Source organism: Pleurodeles waltl, chromosome 4_2, assembly GCF_031143425.1.
Source record: "Pleurodeles waltl isolate 20211129_DDA chromosome 4_2, aPleWal1.hap1.20221129, whole genome shotgun sequence".
In the NCBI taxonomy this organism is placed as follows: domain Eukaryota; kingdom Metazoa; phylum Chordata; class Amphibia; order Caudata; family Salamandridae; genus Pleurodeles; species Pleurodeles waltl.
In genome coordinates, this window is record NC_090443.1 from 834,472,514 (window position 1) to 834,488,989 (window position 16,476).

General features: G+C 42.4%; 1 protein-coding gene across 2 annotated transcripts in view; it reads left to right on the forward strand.

Moving 5' to 3' along the window:
• LOC138293366 (FRAS1-related extracellular matrix protein 1-like) overlaps window positions 1-16,476 on the forward strand; it is an 892,846-nt gene that overhangs the window by 371,036 nt on the left and 505,334 nt on the right. For both annotated transcript variants that reach the window (XM_069232561.1, XM_069232560.1), the window contains exon 21: window positions 14,655-14,799. In XM_069232561.1, the coding sequence (XP_069088662.1) occupies window positions 14,655-14,799 (145 nt within the window). The remainder of the gene's footprint in view (window positions 1-14,654; window positions 14,800-16,476) is intronic.

Genomic DNA, 16,476 nt, shown 5'->3' on the forward strand with positions numbered 1-16,476 from the left:
TAAAATAATAATGATTTTAGTTGTTTTCCACAGTTCTGCTGTCACGTTCCAGGGCTTCTCTAATAAATATCTGTTGTTCTTTACTACTCTAGGATGATGCTGAAGAATTTCATGATAATAATTCTGATTATAACATAAAGTTGATTGTAACTTGCACAATTCTGTGTAGCGTAAACAAACAGAATTACCTGAGAATTCTGTGACATTACATGGAATTGTGTGCATCCATCTTGGATGCAAGGGAGCATTTTTGCAATAACAAATAGTGCTAAATGCAACAGAACACATTTAGCGTGTAGCCATTCACGCGTGCTAAAAGTGCATTTAGGGTAGGATTTCCCTCCAGTTTATCATTTAGCACTATTTTCATATTGCAAAATACACCCTTGCGTCTAAAATGGATAAGAGGATGCATTTTGTGTGAAGAGATAGGTTTAAGTGAAGCAGAACACAAATAGTTAAAGTAAGCAGACGCTTGTGCTTGATAAATGTTCTGTCATGTTAGGATTTTTTCCCTCAAATTACAGAAGAAGGAGTAATTATTTAATTATCATTAGTTTCATGTCAAAGAGTAATGCGGGAATTACCAATTTTACTCTAATTACTCCAGTGTAATTGAAATTATGCTCAGGCCTGATTGTACCAGCTTGCCATCCATACTATACAATTATGCTAGATCTCTGCTCTATATGCAGTCCTTTCTTAGAAGAACACAGATTCTCACTGCCCAAAGATGCTTATGGGTCAGGTGGCTGCTTGCTAAGCATTTGGCTGCTCATGGTCCTAGGCCTGTTGTTCAGAAAGGGGCAGGCTATATATTAACTCCAGGTTACAGGTCTTGCAGACTTAGAAGTAGGCTCGGTCGTCATTCCAATTGCGCCGAAGTGATCAGAGTAATTTCGGTAATTCCGCATTAGTCTTTGACACAGAATTCTGATAATTTGGTGATTATGCCTTCTTGCATAATTTTTGGGGAAAAATCCTAGCACGAGAGCACATTTAGCGAGTGCAAGTGGCCTCTCTTGTTTACTAGTTGTGTTCTGCTGCATTTACACCCACCTCTTCTTGAAGTCAGAGATATCTTTAAGGGTAGAGTTCCTACCTTATGTCACGAAACACAAGGCCTGGAAATAAAACAACATAGCCAGGTATCATTAATGTCATCACGGAAAGCATGTATGCCAGGTCTGTATCCACAATATCAAAACCTGTAAATCACCATATTATGGCAGTATAAAATACCACAACATAGAAAGTGCCATAGTCAGGCCAGTTTCAGTAATGACACATGGCATACAATGGAACACGAAATACCCCTAAATATAATGGACCATAGCCCTGACAAAATGTAGACTGACCAAGCATATACAAGCATGGTGGCCAGGCTACTATCCGTAATAACTCAAAGAATAATTGGCTACCACCAAAAACTCACATAAATGTAGTCTTTGGACCATTTACAGATGGCCATTGGAAGTTCATTCTCTAATTCTATCATTAAAGGACAATCCATAAGCGCATTAATGAAATGCAGAAAACTTAAAAACTATTAATCCACAAGCTCTATTCAAAAACATTGCAGGTGAAAAATGTAAACAAACTACAGGATTACATCTGCAGTTCTTGATGAAATAGTTCCCATTGGTTTCAAAAGAGAGAAAGTAAAAACAAATCCAGCACCTTCTACATTTTACAAGAATGGAGCAAAGTGATTTTTTTGTGCCAAAAATCTACTTAACATGGTTAGCAAAATAGCTACACCACCCCAAAAAAGAGTCCTGGACAGTTCATCCTCCAAATGTTAATAAATCACCAAATTCATCAACAAGATGCAGTGGGTCTAAGATGACATCCTAGTGATTAAAACCCCCAACTCATAAATAAATGGGTGTCCTATGTACTCACCTCAAACTATCAGCCTGGTACAAAAGAACCCTAAAATGTCTACAACTATTGTGACATGATGAAGATCTCATCCATGGCTATGTAACCAAAGCGCTGGTGAAACATTTCTACTCACTAGTAAAAACTCCTAAACTGGTCTCTATAAGAGGCAGCATTCTTTAACAGACTAAAAAGAACAAGTCAGGCCCTTCTTACAAAAATCTTATGCAGACATAGAAGAGCTCATCATTTTCAGGACGGTACCAGTGTTACCGTCTTTGACAAAACACTAGAGTGCATAGTCAACAAGTAAGTGAAAGATCACATTAAGAAGAGCAAGGTTTGACCAGTCAGGATTGTGATTCAGGGAAGTGTGCAGCGCTGAACAAACAACACTATCAGTTGAGTGGTGCACTATCGATTTTAGGCAAAAGAGAACCATGCTTCTTTGTTGTTCTTAAACTCACTGGAACTTTTGAAACACTTAACAGTGAGACCCCTCCTCAACCCACTCTGGAAGAGGTCTGGAATAGAAAGAAATTTCATTAAATCTATAAGGTCCTACCTAAAAAACTGATCCTGTGTGTTAAGGATTGGGCAAGTCTCCTCTGATCCTTCACCACCTCTTCATGGAGTACCACAGGCTTCATATTGCTCCCTCCCACACACTTCAACTTGCAAGTTAAGCCCCTCAAAAACAGAGAACATATGATAAATATCCATCAGTATCTCAGACTTTGCTCTGGAAAGGATGCTGTCAATTTAAATACATGCCAGGAAGTAACTCAGACTTGACTATCCAAATTCTAATCTAAGCTCAACCCTGATTACATTTTCTTCCTGTGTCCCAAAACATAATTTTTCTTATTAGGAATTAGATTCTGTGCTCAAGCCCACTGGGAAGCAGTAAAACCGTTGTACTGAACACATGTTCTCTGGTTTCATACTTAACTGCTAAGAGTCACTACAAAGACAGGTTAGCAACATCACTAAAACACCTATGCACTTTTCATAACCCTAACCTATTGAATGGTTTAAAACACATGGAAGCATTCATGCAATATTAGCATAAGTAAATGCCTGTATTAGAAGATTGTGAAGGTAAACCATTATTTAGTTACTTTATTTAGTTTATTTGTCAATAAGGATAGAATAAAGAGCGGGCCAATAATTTCAAAATGTAGATATTTTGTTACGTCCATGCATTATTATGTTGTTCCAGGTGCTTCATAACTGTTTATGGTGATGGCCAAGTACTACAAATGTATATGAACATTATGCAGTGCCTTTAGCAAGTGATCCCTAATTATGATGACAGAAATACAAAGAATAACATTTAAATTCCTTGTCATACTAATTGCATTGTGTTAGAAATAGGGTCTCTAGTTGGCAGAGGTATACACCCTTGTCCAAGTAGGGACCACAATCCTAGTCAGGGTAAGTCTCATACAATCCAAATTATCCTGTGCACACCCTCTGGTAGCTTTGCACTGAGCAGTACTTAGAAGGCAATGTGCAAAGTATTTGTGCAATAAATCATGCAACAACAGTGTTGAAACGCCACAAAAAATACACCACACAGGTTTAGAAAATTCATCTGATTAATTTAAGGTCAAAACGACAATATTTGATAAGCACAAGTTGAATTATCAGTTTTGCAATGTTAAGAAGAGTCTTGAGTCTTTAAAAATTAACAATTGATGCTTGGAAAAAGGAAGGTATGGGTTGGATTTACTGATGCGGCACAGTATGCGTCGTTTCTTTCCATGCTGCAAGGGCTTTGTGACGATTTCCGGTGTGCAGTCTTGGATCCTCACTGCAATGCGGGGTTCTTTTGACGCCCAGGGACAATGCATGGAAATCCAGGACGTGTGGGATGAAGTCACAGGAGCTGCATTGATCCGGTGGGCGATGCGTCAGAGTTTCTGTCCATTGGCAGGCACTGCGTTGACTCTTCACTCAGGAAGTCGGGCTGCGTCATTCCAGCCCAGCTGTGGGTCGATCTGGTATGGCTATACGTTGAAGTTCCAGTCGCAACGCCGGTGCTCCGCCGATCTCCACATGGGGAGCGGGCTGCATCATTCCGCTTCGGAGATGCAGATTTTTTTCTCATCACTGGGCAGGCTGTGCGTCATTTCCGGCAGGCTGTGCATCGATTTCCGCTACACAAGCAGTTTCCTTGAAGAGTGGAAGTCTTTTTGGCCTTGAGACTTTAAGGAACAGGAGGCAAGCTAAATCCAATCCCTTGGAGAGCACTTCTCAGCAAAGTCAGAGGCCAGCAAGGCAGCAGGGAAACAGCAAGGCAGCAGCCCATCAAAGAAGTCCAGGTGAGTCCTTTGGGCAGCCAGGCAGCTCCTCTTGACAGGTTGCAGGATCTTGTCCAGAAGTGTCTGATTTGGTGGGGTCAGGGACCCAGTTTATATACCCAAAAATGCCTTTAAAGTGGGAGAAACTTCAAAGAGTGATTTTGAAGTGCACAAGGTCCCCTTTCAGTACAGGTCTGTCTACCAGAGTCCCAGTAGGGGGTTTGGCAGTCCTTTTTGTGAGGGGAGGCCACTCGCCTTTGAAATGTAAGTGTCAGGCCCCTCCACCCTCCCAGCCCAGGAAAACCCATTCAGTATGAAGACGAGTGCAGGTGTGACTCAGTATCCTGCGTTTGTGGTTGTCTGGGTGAACTGCATAAGGGAGCTGTCAACCAGCCCAGTCAGACGTGGATTGGAGACAGGCTGTAAGGCACAGATGGATTTTAAGTGCAGAGAAATGCTCACTTTCCAAAAGTGGCATTTCTAAACTAGTAATAAAATACAACTTCACCAATAAGCAGGATTTTGTATTACTATTCTAGCCATACCAAATATGACCTGGCTGCCCCTTTTTTATCAGAATCGACCACTCAAACAGTATATGAGGGTAGCCCTAATGCTATCCTATGAAAGGAGCAGGCCTCACAGTAGTGGAAAACTAATTTAAGAGTTTTCCACTACCAAAACATATAAAACACACAGGTATGTGTCCTTCCTTTTACCGACATACCACCCTGCCCTATGGGTTACCTATGGCCCACCTTAGGGGTGACTTATATGTAGAAAAAGGGGAGTTTAAGGCTTGACAAGCACTTTTAAATGCCAAGACGATGGAGCAGTGAAACTGCACACAGGCCTTGCAATGGCAGACCTGAGACATGGTTGAGGGGCTACCTAGGTAAGTGGCACAATCAGTGCTGGCTGCAGACCCACTAGTAGTATTTGATTTACAGGCCCAGGTCACAGATAGTGCACTTTACTAAGGGCTTACAAGTAAATCAAGTATACCAATTGGGAATGAACCAATGTTACCATGTTTAAGGGAGAGAGCATTTGCACTTTAGCACTGATTAGCAGTGGTAAATTGTGCAGAGTCCTAAAACCAGCATAAACAGTGACAGAAATGTGGAGGGAGGCAGGCAAAAAGTTGGCGGATGACCACCATAAGGCTGTCAGGTCTAACACAGTGTAACTGCCCAGATCAATTGGCATGTTGACCCACACCAGTAGCAAATATTAGGGCCTTTATCAGGATAATTGACAATGCTTGGATTAGCATTCTACAAATGTAATTTGATTTCTCTTTTTGAAATGGTCCAACCCTCGGCACCAAAATTGTGCAATTGTTCCTCTGATTCAAAGAGGAACCAGCAGTAATGATGGGCACTAAAGACTGAATCAGAAATGTTATTATAACATCCAGAATCCTATTTATGAGAGTTTGTGCCAAAAATAGGCAGTCATCCATTTCAAGGTAATGTGGAATACATAATTGCTTTAAAGTGTGGAAAGAAGACTATTGCTGCATCTTCCTCAGACCATATATACCCTCGGAATATTTTTTTAGTACGAGGTTTTAGCTATCCAAAAGAAGATCTTGAGAGTGTTGGGGCAATGATCGCTAGGAGTGGCAAAGCTTTGATAGTGTTGTGCATGTGAAAGGCATGCATAATTATTTGTCTGAGATGGAGATTGGTGTTCCCAAAGAAGGGAGGGGTAATTTCACATAGGAGGCAGTACTCTAAATATGTTCTGATTTGGGAAATTTAATGTGTGGCTTTATTAGATGCAAGAACCTGACTGTGATATGGCAGCAGGAATGTTCTTATAGTCTGTAGGCAAGTACACAAGATATATTTTTGGTGCGGGCAAGAAATTTGCTAATTTTTGATTTAAGGAGTTATGTAGGCTGCAGATATGTAATTTTAAAACAGGTGAATGATAAAATATATGTTTCAACTGCAAGCTCAATGTACAAGAGTTTTTTTAGGTGGCAGGACACTTGCTGTTTTTGGATTTGGGTACATGGTCAAGTAAGTTTTGAATGGAGTCAAGGCCACCAGATATTTTTGAAATGGAAAGGTTGACACCAATATTTATTGTTTGGCATGGGATTTCTGAATGAGGTGCATGGAAATGGGTACATTTCTGTTAGTGCCAAGTTGATACCAGCTAAACATTGTTATGGAAGAGCTGATATGCTTTTTACTGAGGCTAAGTACAAGATATAATTTTGATGGAGGGCACTGCAGTAGGCACAATTCTGATGGCTACTTCTAACCTCAGATTCCTCACCTTTAGAGGTTCCCCAAGTGCTAGACTGGATGCTAAAGATTTAAACAGAATTGCCCCTAACCACCTGTAGATAGTCACATGTAGCTCTACGTGGACTTTGTTCTGCCCCAGACATGTCGATGAAGCTGCATAGAAATGTCACCTCTGTGCACCTTTGTACTTGGATCTGGAGCTGGCTCTCAATGTTTACGTCATCAGTTGACAATTATTTATGCTCTAAATTTTCTTTTTTCCCAGTGTGCAAGATAATAATGTTCCTTCTGAATGCTACAGGGTTTAAGCCTGTCGGGAGTGCTGCAAACAGATTTGTTACAGGCCCCCACGAGGTGTGTCACTTGTGTTTGGGTTCAGAGCACTACTCCAAATCTTGAGATAAGTGTGTCATTAGAAATCTGGAGGTGATTTGGGAACGTGAACAGAGGCTGTGTGTTAGCCAACACCAAAATATGTCACAGAATTCCCACTCCTGTTCAAAATTGAGGACTTGGAGCCATGTTCACTCTCGAGCAATAGTTCTTCATTAGGGTTCAAGTCTTCTGCTAAGTCAAAGCAGAAGCACAGAAGGCTAAATGAAATTCATTCCAGTCCTGCCACTCACAGCAACTTCTTGACGCAGCACCTTAAAGCAGAAGTTTGGGCCAACCTGGCTCAAACCCTCTAGGATAGTCAGAATACCTTCAAATACATTTTCCTTTCGTGGATAGATGCTAAGTGGACTCCTTAGGTAGAGAAGTTAACACTGGTATTAGGGCTTCAGTGGTGTGGTTGGATGAAATCCAGAGGCTTCTCTAGTGATGTACATGCTTCTATGAAGGAAATGCTGTTAGAATATTGCCCTTTTGCAGGGTCATCCCAATCTTTTTGCCTCCTGCCTCCTATTTTTTCTAACCTGCTGCTGTTAGCTTTTGAGCTCTGAGCACTTTACCACTGCTAACCTTTGCTAAAGTGCATATGCTCTCTGTGTAAATTGTATGGTTGATGATTGGCATATTTGATTTACTAGTAAGTCCCTAGTAAAGTGCACTGGAGGTGCCTAGGGCCTGTAAAACAAATGCTACTAGTGGGCCTGCAGCACAAGTAGCTCTGTAATCATGTCTCAGACCTGCCTCTGCAGTGTCTGTGTGTGCAGTTGTAACTGTAAATTCGACTTGGCAAGTGTACCCACTTTCCACGCCTAAACCTTCTCTTTTCTTGCATGTAAGGAACTCCTGAGGTTGGCCCTAGGTAGCCCCAAGGGAAGGGTGCAGTGTATGGTTAAAGTAGGACATATAGTAATGTGTTTTATATGTCCTGACAGTGAAATATTGCTAAATTTGTTTTTCACTGTTGCAAGCTGATCAGTATAGGGAAAGGTGCGGAAGACTTTGTGATGTGAAGGGTTGATTAGCTTGAGCAGTGTAGATGAGTGTAATGCCTGTTGAACCCCACCCCAAACATCGTGAAAAAGTTCATGATATTATTTTCAAGCTTGTTTGTGTAGAAGACTCTGTCTCAACCTTGAGAACGAGAGTACAGGGAGAAGATGGAATTAAAACAAAGGCTGGAGAAGGGCATAGCAGCCAAGTACTGATAACATAGCTAGAAAATGCCAGAATGACATAGAATCCAAGCTTCGATTTATTTCAGCACTGAAGTGTGGATGAGGGATTTGAAGCACGCAGATGGAGTTGTAAAAGCTCCCATGGCCCAGCGCTGCCTCCCTGTTTGCTGACCGTGATGCTTGAGGGGGGGAGAGGTCCAAGCAGGCGGTAGAGGGCTTCCCAGCATTTCGTGGACTAAGTTAAATTCCACACAGGGATGAAAGGCCTTTGTTTCTCTGCTCTATTATTATCACTGAATATTTATGCTTGCACTGTGTTTATAACCTGAAGTATTCAGCTCATTTAGTTTTTGCTTTCTAAACCTCGTAGTGTGAACCTGCTATAATAACTGAAACATGCATTTTGGTGTGCAGTAAATCAAAGCTTATCTGAAGTATTCAGTTTGTTTATATTTTGCCTCCTGAACATCGTAGTGAGATGCATTTTGGTATACAATTAATCAAAACTTATATCTGTCAATGAACTCTTTGCTTATATATATATATATATATATATATATATATATGCATAGATGCTCTTTGTAGTGTACTTATATATAAATAGATGCTTTTCATTGCTATTCTTATTCTACTATTGTTAATGTGCTAAATGCCTACATTTACCTGCAATTCTAGTAAAGCTAAATTGTATTTATAATTGGCGTGTGGTCCTTCATTGAGCGTCCTTATTGACTTATACCGAACAGGTGTCAACCAGTACCCTGGATAAGACACAAGCCCTGTCCCTCTCATAGGTTAACATTGGGTCTACCTTTAAATATGATTAAAGTGTAGATTCCCTTTGGGAGCGGAGAGACATGTGGAGTTTGGGGTCTCTGAGCTCACAATTTAAAAATACATATTTAAGTAAAGTTGATTTTAAGATTGTGTGTTTGAAAATGCCACTTTTAGAAAGTGAGCATTTTCTTGCCTATGCCATTTCTGTGACTGCCTGTTTGTGGATTCCCTGTCTGGGTCAGTTTGACAGTTGGGTTGGTTGCACCTCACACTAGACAGTGACACAAAGGGAGCTGGGGTGTAGCCTGCATTTCCTGATGAGCCATCTGTGCTAGGAGAGAGGGGAAAAGTGGTCACTTACAACTGAAAGGGCTGTGCCTGCCCTCAAACAATGCAGTCTCCAACCCCTTGGTGAGTGTCTGGGGTCTGGCTTGGGCAAGGCAGGATTTCACAATCAAGAGAGACTTTGCTTTGAAGTAGGTCTACTTCAAAGGAGAAAATGGGTATGAGAAGGGCACCCAAAAACTTTGTGGAGCTATCCTGCAGTTACTGCTTCTGCCAGAGTAAGAGGGCAAAGACTGGACTTTGTGTGCCTTCCATCTTGAGAATAAATCTCCAAGGGGTCGATTTAGAGCTTGCCTCCTGTTGTTTGAAGTTTCAGGGACAGCAAAGATTTCTCTCTGCCAGCAGCTGGAGTCTCTGGAGAGACTCCTGCTCTGCCCTGTGGTGCCCATCCAGTTCCTTGGACACTGAAAGGAGAAGTTGGCAGCCCAAGAGTGAGAAATCCATGCACAGAGCGCCCTGCGAGAAGAAGATCGACGCAACTCCGATCTGCAGCTGAAGAAACGACACTCGCTGGAAACGCGACCGAAGAATCAACGCATGATGCTGGAGAAACGACGTGCAGCATCGCTGATGGAGACTCTGAGATAAAAACCTGCGCTGCGTGGTTCTTGGAACATCGTGCGGCTGGATTTCCAGTGCAAGTACAGCTGGGCGTGTAAAAACAATGCAAGGCTTGCCCGGACCCGAGAGTGCTGACCAGATCGATGCATCGCTCTCCTGTGGAGAGAAGAAATAATGTGCCCGACCCGACGAAAGGAGAAATGACGCAAGGTCCTGCTCCTGAGTGGAATCGACGCATCGCAAGCCCTTTTTGATGCACACTCGCCCATGTGGGGTTATTTTTGTACGCACCCAAGGTACATTTTCACACTAACAGTGTTAGTGTGTGTTTTAAACTACATAAAGACTCTTTTTGCTTTTTAATTGATAACTTGACTTGTGTATTGTGGATTTTTGTCTTTTTGGTCTTGTTTAGTTTAGATAAATATTTCCTATTTTTCCAAACCTATGTTGTCATTTGGTAGTGTTTTCATTAAGTTACTGTGTGTGTTGGTACAAATACTTTACACCTAGCACTCTGAAGTTAAGCATACTGCTCTGCCAAGCTACCAAGGGGGTAAGCAGGGGTTAGCTCAGGGTGATTCTCTTTTACCATGACTAGAGTGAGGGTCCTTGCTTGAACAGGGGGTAACCTGACTGTCAACCAAAGACCACATTTCTAACAAATGCCGTTTAATGGATCTTGACAGTTTGGTGTGAATTCTGGTTCAGTGTCCGGAAGCTTTAAATAAAACCATGCCACAGCATGTTTCTTAGGCCTTTCAACCCCTGCAATACAGTAGCCTCAATAGTTTCACCCCTTTGGAAGCCACTATAGGGTTGGTGTTTCACAAAAACAAAGGCCCACCACCACACAACAAGCACTCCTGTCCTTGCGGGAGTGGGGATCAAGCAGGCAACACCCAGGCCAGCAGGAGCATCCTGTGCCCCAGTCTTCAGCCCCTGTGGCATCCGCCTCCAAGCTGCTTTAGTCTGCCCTTAGTAATATATAGCCATCCTGTGAAAGACAGGATCAAACATTTCCAAATTAATCCTTGAGATAGTTCATCAAGGTTAAGCCATGGAATTTCCTTTAGACCCGCCCAACCTCTAGAGTCTATCTTGCATCAAGATGTCCAAGCACTTTTGGCCAAAGTAGCCATGAAGAGGATAATAGCCTGAGAAAGAGACTCTTGCTATTACTCCTGCAGTTTCCTTGTGCTGAAGAATGACGGCAGCTTTCATCCCATTTTAGATTTCCACCTTCTGAATGCCTTCTTATAGAACATCAAATCCAATATGGTCAAATTGGCCCAGGTTCTCTCTGTCCTGGATCCAGGTGACTGGATGGTGCCTTTGGACCTCAAGGGAACCTACTTTCATGTACCCGCCCTACAGTCCCACATACACTACTTGTGGCTCAGGGTGGCCAGGAGCATTTTCTTGAAATATTTTTTTCTTTTTGCAGCCAATATTTATTGCTTTATTGTTCAGTGCAACATAAAAGGATAAACACAAAGAGCAACACTGTACAAAGCTCCTGGTATCGAGCATACAATCAGATAAAAGCGGAACAATGAGAGTTCCCTGTTGGTGGACAAGAGTGACCATGATGTAAGCTCTAGGAGCATTTTCAACATGATTGTGCTTTGCCCTCACCAGTGTCCCTCTAGTGTTCATGGAAGTGATGTTGGTAGTTGCATCTTACCTTCAGAGTTTGAGGATTCCAGTTTTCCTTTACATTGACAACCTGCTGTTGAAGGTGGACTCACCACAGTCAGCTGAAGATCACCTCCAGATGGCGGCTACCTCCTGATATCATTGGGGGTTCCTCATCAATGTGCTGAAGCTACACCTGACTCCTTCACAGAGGCTCCCTTTCATTGGAGCCATCCTAGATGAGATGCAGTTTCAGGCCTTCTCTCCATAACATTGAGTCCAAGCTGTGATCTGATGGTTTAATCCTCTGTCCTGGGTCTCGGTGAGAGTAGCTCTCAAACTTCTGGGCCTCTTAGTATCATGCCCATGCTATGCCAGACGGCATATGTGGGCTCTGCAGTGTAAACCCGAAGTCTCATTGAGCTCAGCACCAGAGAAAACTGTTGAATTCCATCCATGTTTTGAAAGAGACTGAAAAAATCTGCTGTTGTGGCTGTTTGACAGCAATTGGACAACCTCTGCCTGCCCTACTCAGAAGTGATGGTAGTCATGGGTGCATTGGTGCTGGGATTGAGAGATGGAACTCAGAGGACTCTCCACATCAACCTGTTGGTATTGTGCATCATATGCCTGGTGCTGTAGGACTTCCTACCATCCATCGAAGGGAGGCTTGTTTAGGTTCCCACACAAAACCCCATTGTGCGTTACCACAAGAAACAAGTTGAGGTGAAGTCTAGGTCCGGTGCTAGGAGGTTTTTTATCTCTGGAGCTGGCTGGAATGTCAGGGCATATCCCTGCTTGTGAACCACCTGGCATGATCTTTGAACACCAAAATAGACAAACTCAGCCAGTGCCACCTGGCAGATCAAGAATGGCAGTTAGCCCCCAAGGTGGCACAGGGCATCTTCCAGCAGTGTTGAGAACCCTATCCCGATAGTTATGGTACCACCTAGGACTTGCAGTGTTAAAACATTTGCATGCTGGAGTTTGCAAAAGGGTCCTACTTGGAGACTCTTCCAGACAGAGTGAAGCATGGGACTCCTGTATGCCTTCCCGTACTGTCTTTCTGACCCTGAGTTTCAAAAAAGGTCAGGCAATACTGGGTCCAAGTCACTTTAGTGGCTCCGGATTGGGCAAAGAGAGTGTGGTACCCAGAACTTCTGGGCATGACCACCTGTCCTTCGACCAGGCTACCCCTTCGGAAGAATCTCCTGCCACAGAAGCAGGGCAGGGTCTTGCATCCAAACATGCACAATCTGCTACTCCATGTATGGAAAGTGAGAAATGGTTGTGATCATACTCCTGAAGTTCTCGAACTCCTGTTGAAGTCCTACAAAGTTTGTCTGTGCCAGGCACGGTGACAAGTTTGAGGCTTGTTGTTGCAGCAACAATACTGATCTACTACAGGCCTAACTATTGGATGTCTTGTTGGTTGTTTTATCTCTGGCCCCACAAGAAATTTTTAATTTTTTTCAGAATTCATAAAATTTACCAGACCAACCATTCATGTAACATCTTTTGGTGGGGTTATTAAAATGTTTGACTAATATGTTTCCTCTGAAACCCTTTGTGACTCCACAGTGAGGTCTTAGTTTCCTCATGTGCATGCCATTAGAACCAATGTACATTTGTCCACTGTATCCCCTGACTCTGAAGAAGCTTGTTTCCAAACATGATGACTTTGGCTGGTTGCACAAGTGAACTCCTAGCCACCTTACACCACCTTTTCTCCAGACAAAGGACCTCAGCATTTTTTTCTAAAAAATCATGACTGCTTTTCACATTGGGTAATCCAATCGCCTCCCAATGTTCCTTACTCCACCTCACCCCTCAGTAGAGGAAGGAGGTACTCCATTATTTGGGGCTCCAAAACAGCTTTTAATAATCAGAAGAACAATTTACCTCCAGTAGCACTCTTTATGGTTGATATTCTATCTAACCACAGATTTCTTCACTGCCCTCCCTCCTCCTCGTTCTTTTGAATGGTCTCTTTTTCCAACTCAAAAGACAGACTGGTAGCCTTAATTATCATTAGGCTCTGCATCCGAGGAAATGGCCATAGTTAAGCAAGAAACTGATGTTGACATGCTGTAGAGACTCTTATATGAGTCTCCACCATCACGTACAGAATGGAACAAAGTCAATACAAAGTTGTATGACACCACCTACTGGAGCATGGGAGTATTGCTGTTTAGGTATTTCAGATCCAGTCTGGCACCTGGAAATAGGCTAAAGTTATGAAATCTGTGGATGGATAGATTATCCTCCAGAAACAACATTACCAAAGGTAATTAACTTACTTTTTGGATTGGAAAAGGGCAGAATACCAGAAGCCCAATTACGCATAGGACACACTTTTCCTGTTTGTGTCGTGGCACACCTTTAAATAGGTGCAGGCAACAAGCTCACACTTTAAAGAGGGATTAGAGCTCCCTTTTCAGGCACGTGCAGTGTGTGACTGGGTGAGTGAGTGAGTGGGGGATGTCTGGGGGGTCCATAGGTTCCCCTTTACCCCCTCCAGAGAGCTGCCGTCAGGCGACACACTGAGAGAGTGACACCTTTTTATGGCACACATTCAGTGCACCTCCTGATAGCTTCATTACATTTTAGCCCGCGTCCCCCGCAGGCGCAGAGGTAAAGGTATTCCCTCATTTGCATGGGGCCACACCCACATACAAATGGGGGAACACCTTTTTGAGATAGTGCTGGCACTTCATGTGTGCCAGTGCTATCTGTATGACAGAAGGAGCCACACAAAAGTATGCAGCCCCATCTGTAAAGCTAAAATGCCACAGGGGCACACTTAGTGGATGCACATGCCCATTGCTCCTCCACAGCACTTTCTTATTTATACACAACCACTGGTGTGCTTTGGACTAGGGATAAAGTCAAGGGTTGAATAAGGATGGGAAACCAGCTCATTTTAAAATTAGAGGCAGTGCATCCAATCTTTGTATGTATACATAAGGCTATGGCAAGTCACTTCTGCTCTATCTCCTGGTGGGTGTGACCTTCAATATTTGGATGTATACATTGTTGGGGGGGGGGGGGGATCTTTATTCCTTTCATCCCCTTTGTAAAAAAAAAAAAAAAAAGACAAACCTGAACTTCGTATGATGTTTCTCAGCAACTTCTTGTTTTGTTGAATTAATTATCTGTTTGATTTTCAGTCATACATATATTTATATCTATTGAGCTATTTCGGAAGCCCACAATTCTAAACCAATCTTACACGTTTCACAGTGTCTTTTTGAAGAAAGATGTGGCCAACATGTTCTAAGTTTTTGCATTTTTTTTTCTCTTTTGTACAGGAATGATACTTGCCTACATGCATGATGACACCGAAAGCCTACAGGACTCTTTTACAATTCAGTTGACAGATGGAAAACACACAGTTCAAGGGACACTGCATGTCCGCATCATTCCAGTCAATGACGAAATGCCTCGAGTCACCAGGTCAGCCACTGAACTGTATGCAGTGTAAAATGAGCTTACAATGTCGTTCTGCTGAAAATAATCGTTTGCATGTATTAACGCAGCAGTAGCACCAATGATTCGTTTTCAAAATCTTTTCAGTACCAAAAACAAAAGATAACATGAATCCAATTTCTCTTGAATCGGGCTCGCCATGTTATAAAACCAATGCTTAATTTGAGCTGGTGGTTTCCGGTGCTCGGGACTGGCACTTAATTGCCAACACCAGGGCTTGCAGCAGTCTGCTATGTGCTGCCTCTGTCTGTCTAATTTAGACATGAGCAGAACAACCATTGTTTATTAATTCAATATACATTAAAAATGACTATTGCCAACCACCCAAGCCATTCTCATAGCTTAAGAGGCATGTAATAGACTTAAAAGTCACACTAGGAGGAGTGTGATTGTTAGTAGTTGTGTTGATATGTTCATTGGCAGAACTGTCCAGAAGCAGTGTGTGGTGCAAGCTACAGTGGCCTCTGATGAGGGCCTTGGCACGTATTTCTTTTCTTTTTTTTACAAATTAAGCACTTTAAAAAACATACTTTTCAATGAGTAAAGTACACCTTGAGAACCAAGAGAATGAAGAAGATTGTAAGATAGGGGTTTAGGAAAGGGAGCACTATTGGAATTAAGCATTGGGAACTACATTTCAGAAATCAACCACACATAAGCTGCATTGCTTTATAATTGATGAAAATGCTGCATGGTGAGCGTTGATGTTTCCTGTAGGAAATCTGTCTGCTATCAAGGATGGTTCAATGGCATTAGCAAACAGAAGGTGAGGTGGGCAAGCCAGGTGCCAGGCTTGGCTCCAAAAACTGATACACAGGCCTATAAAATGATTTGTAAATGTAAAATGATTGGGCCCTGCAAAATGTACAGAGGGGCCCCTGAGTCTCCCGTATCTCACAGATGTTCATTGGCCTTTGGTGGAATGGGGCTCCTCTGAAGGCTATTGTCCCCCAAAGGTTTGGGTTCCCCCTGCACTGCAGCAGCTGTTAAGTGCCCGCCTTACGCCCCTGATGTAAACCATGCAACAAACCTAATTTAAAGATAGGAGACCCTGTACATTTTTGAGAAAGTCCCTATTTTAATATCTATGTTTTAATTCAGTGTATTCGATTGAAGGATAACATAAGGAGGGAAATATTAAGTTTGATAACGTCTAAATATGAACATAGAAGAATAGACGGGCCCCAATGCCCTAACAACATTTCCATAAGTGAACCAAGCGACATCATGCGAGTAGTATATATTGCAAATTTGATTTAATATATGAAGCAACTTTTTGGTCTTTAGATATGAGACACTTTTGTAGAGCACAAACGAGAACTAAACCGGTTCACTGTGCTCTCAAATTTGTCAGGTGAAATGATTTACCCAGATCAGGATGGCACAATTTAGTCAAGTGCAGAGCTGGGATTTGAGCCTAGATTTCTTGTTTTAACATTATTTAATGCAGCCTCTGGGCCCAAAAAAGTAATTTTCTCTGAGTTTAAAGCGAAAGAACAGCAAGTTTATTTATCTAGCAGAAGTTAAATTAGTACACTGTGTTGAACTAAGCTCACGTTCAGATTATTTGTATCAGGTTATTGATTAAACATTCAATCTGACTGTTGGACCTGGCCCTTTTTACAGTGTCATTCCCAAACTTTT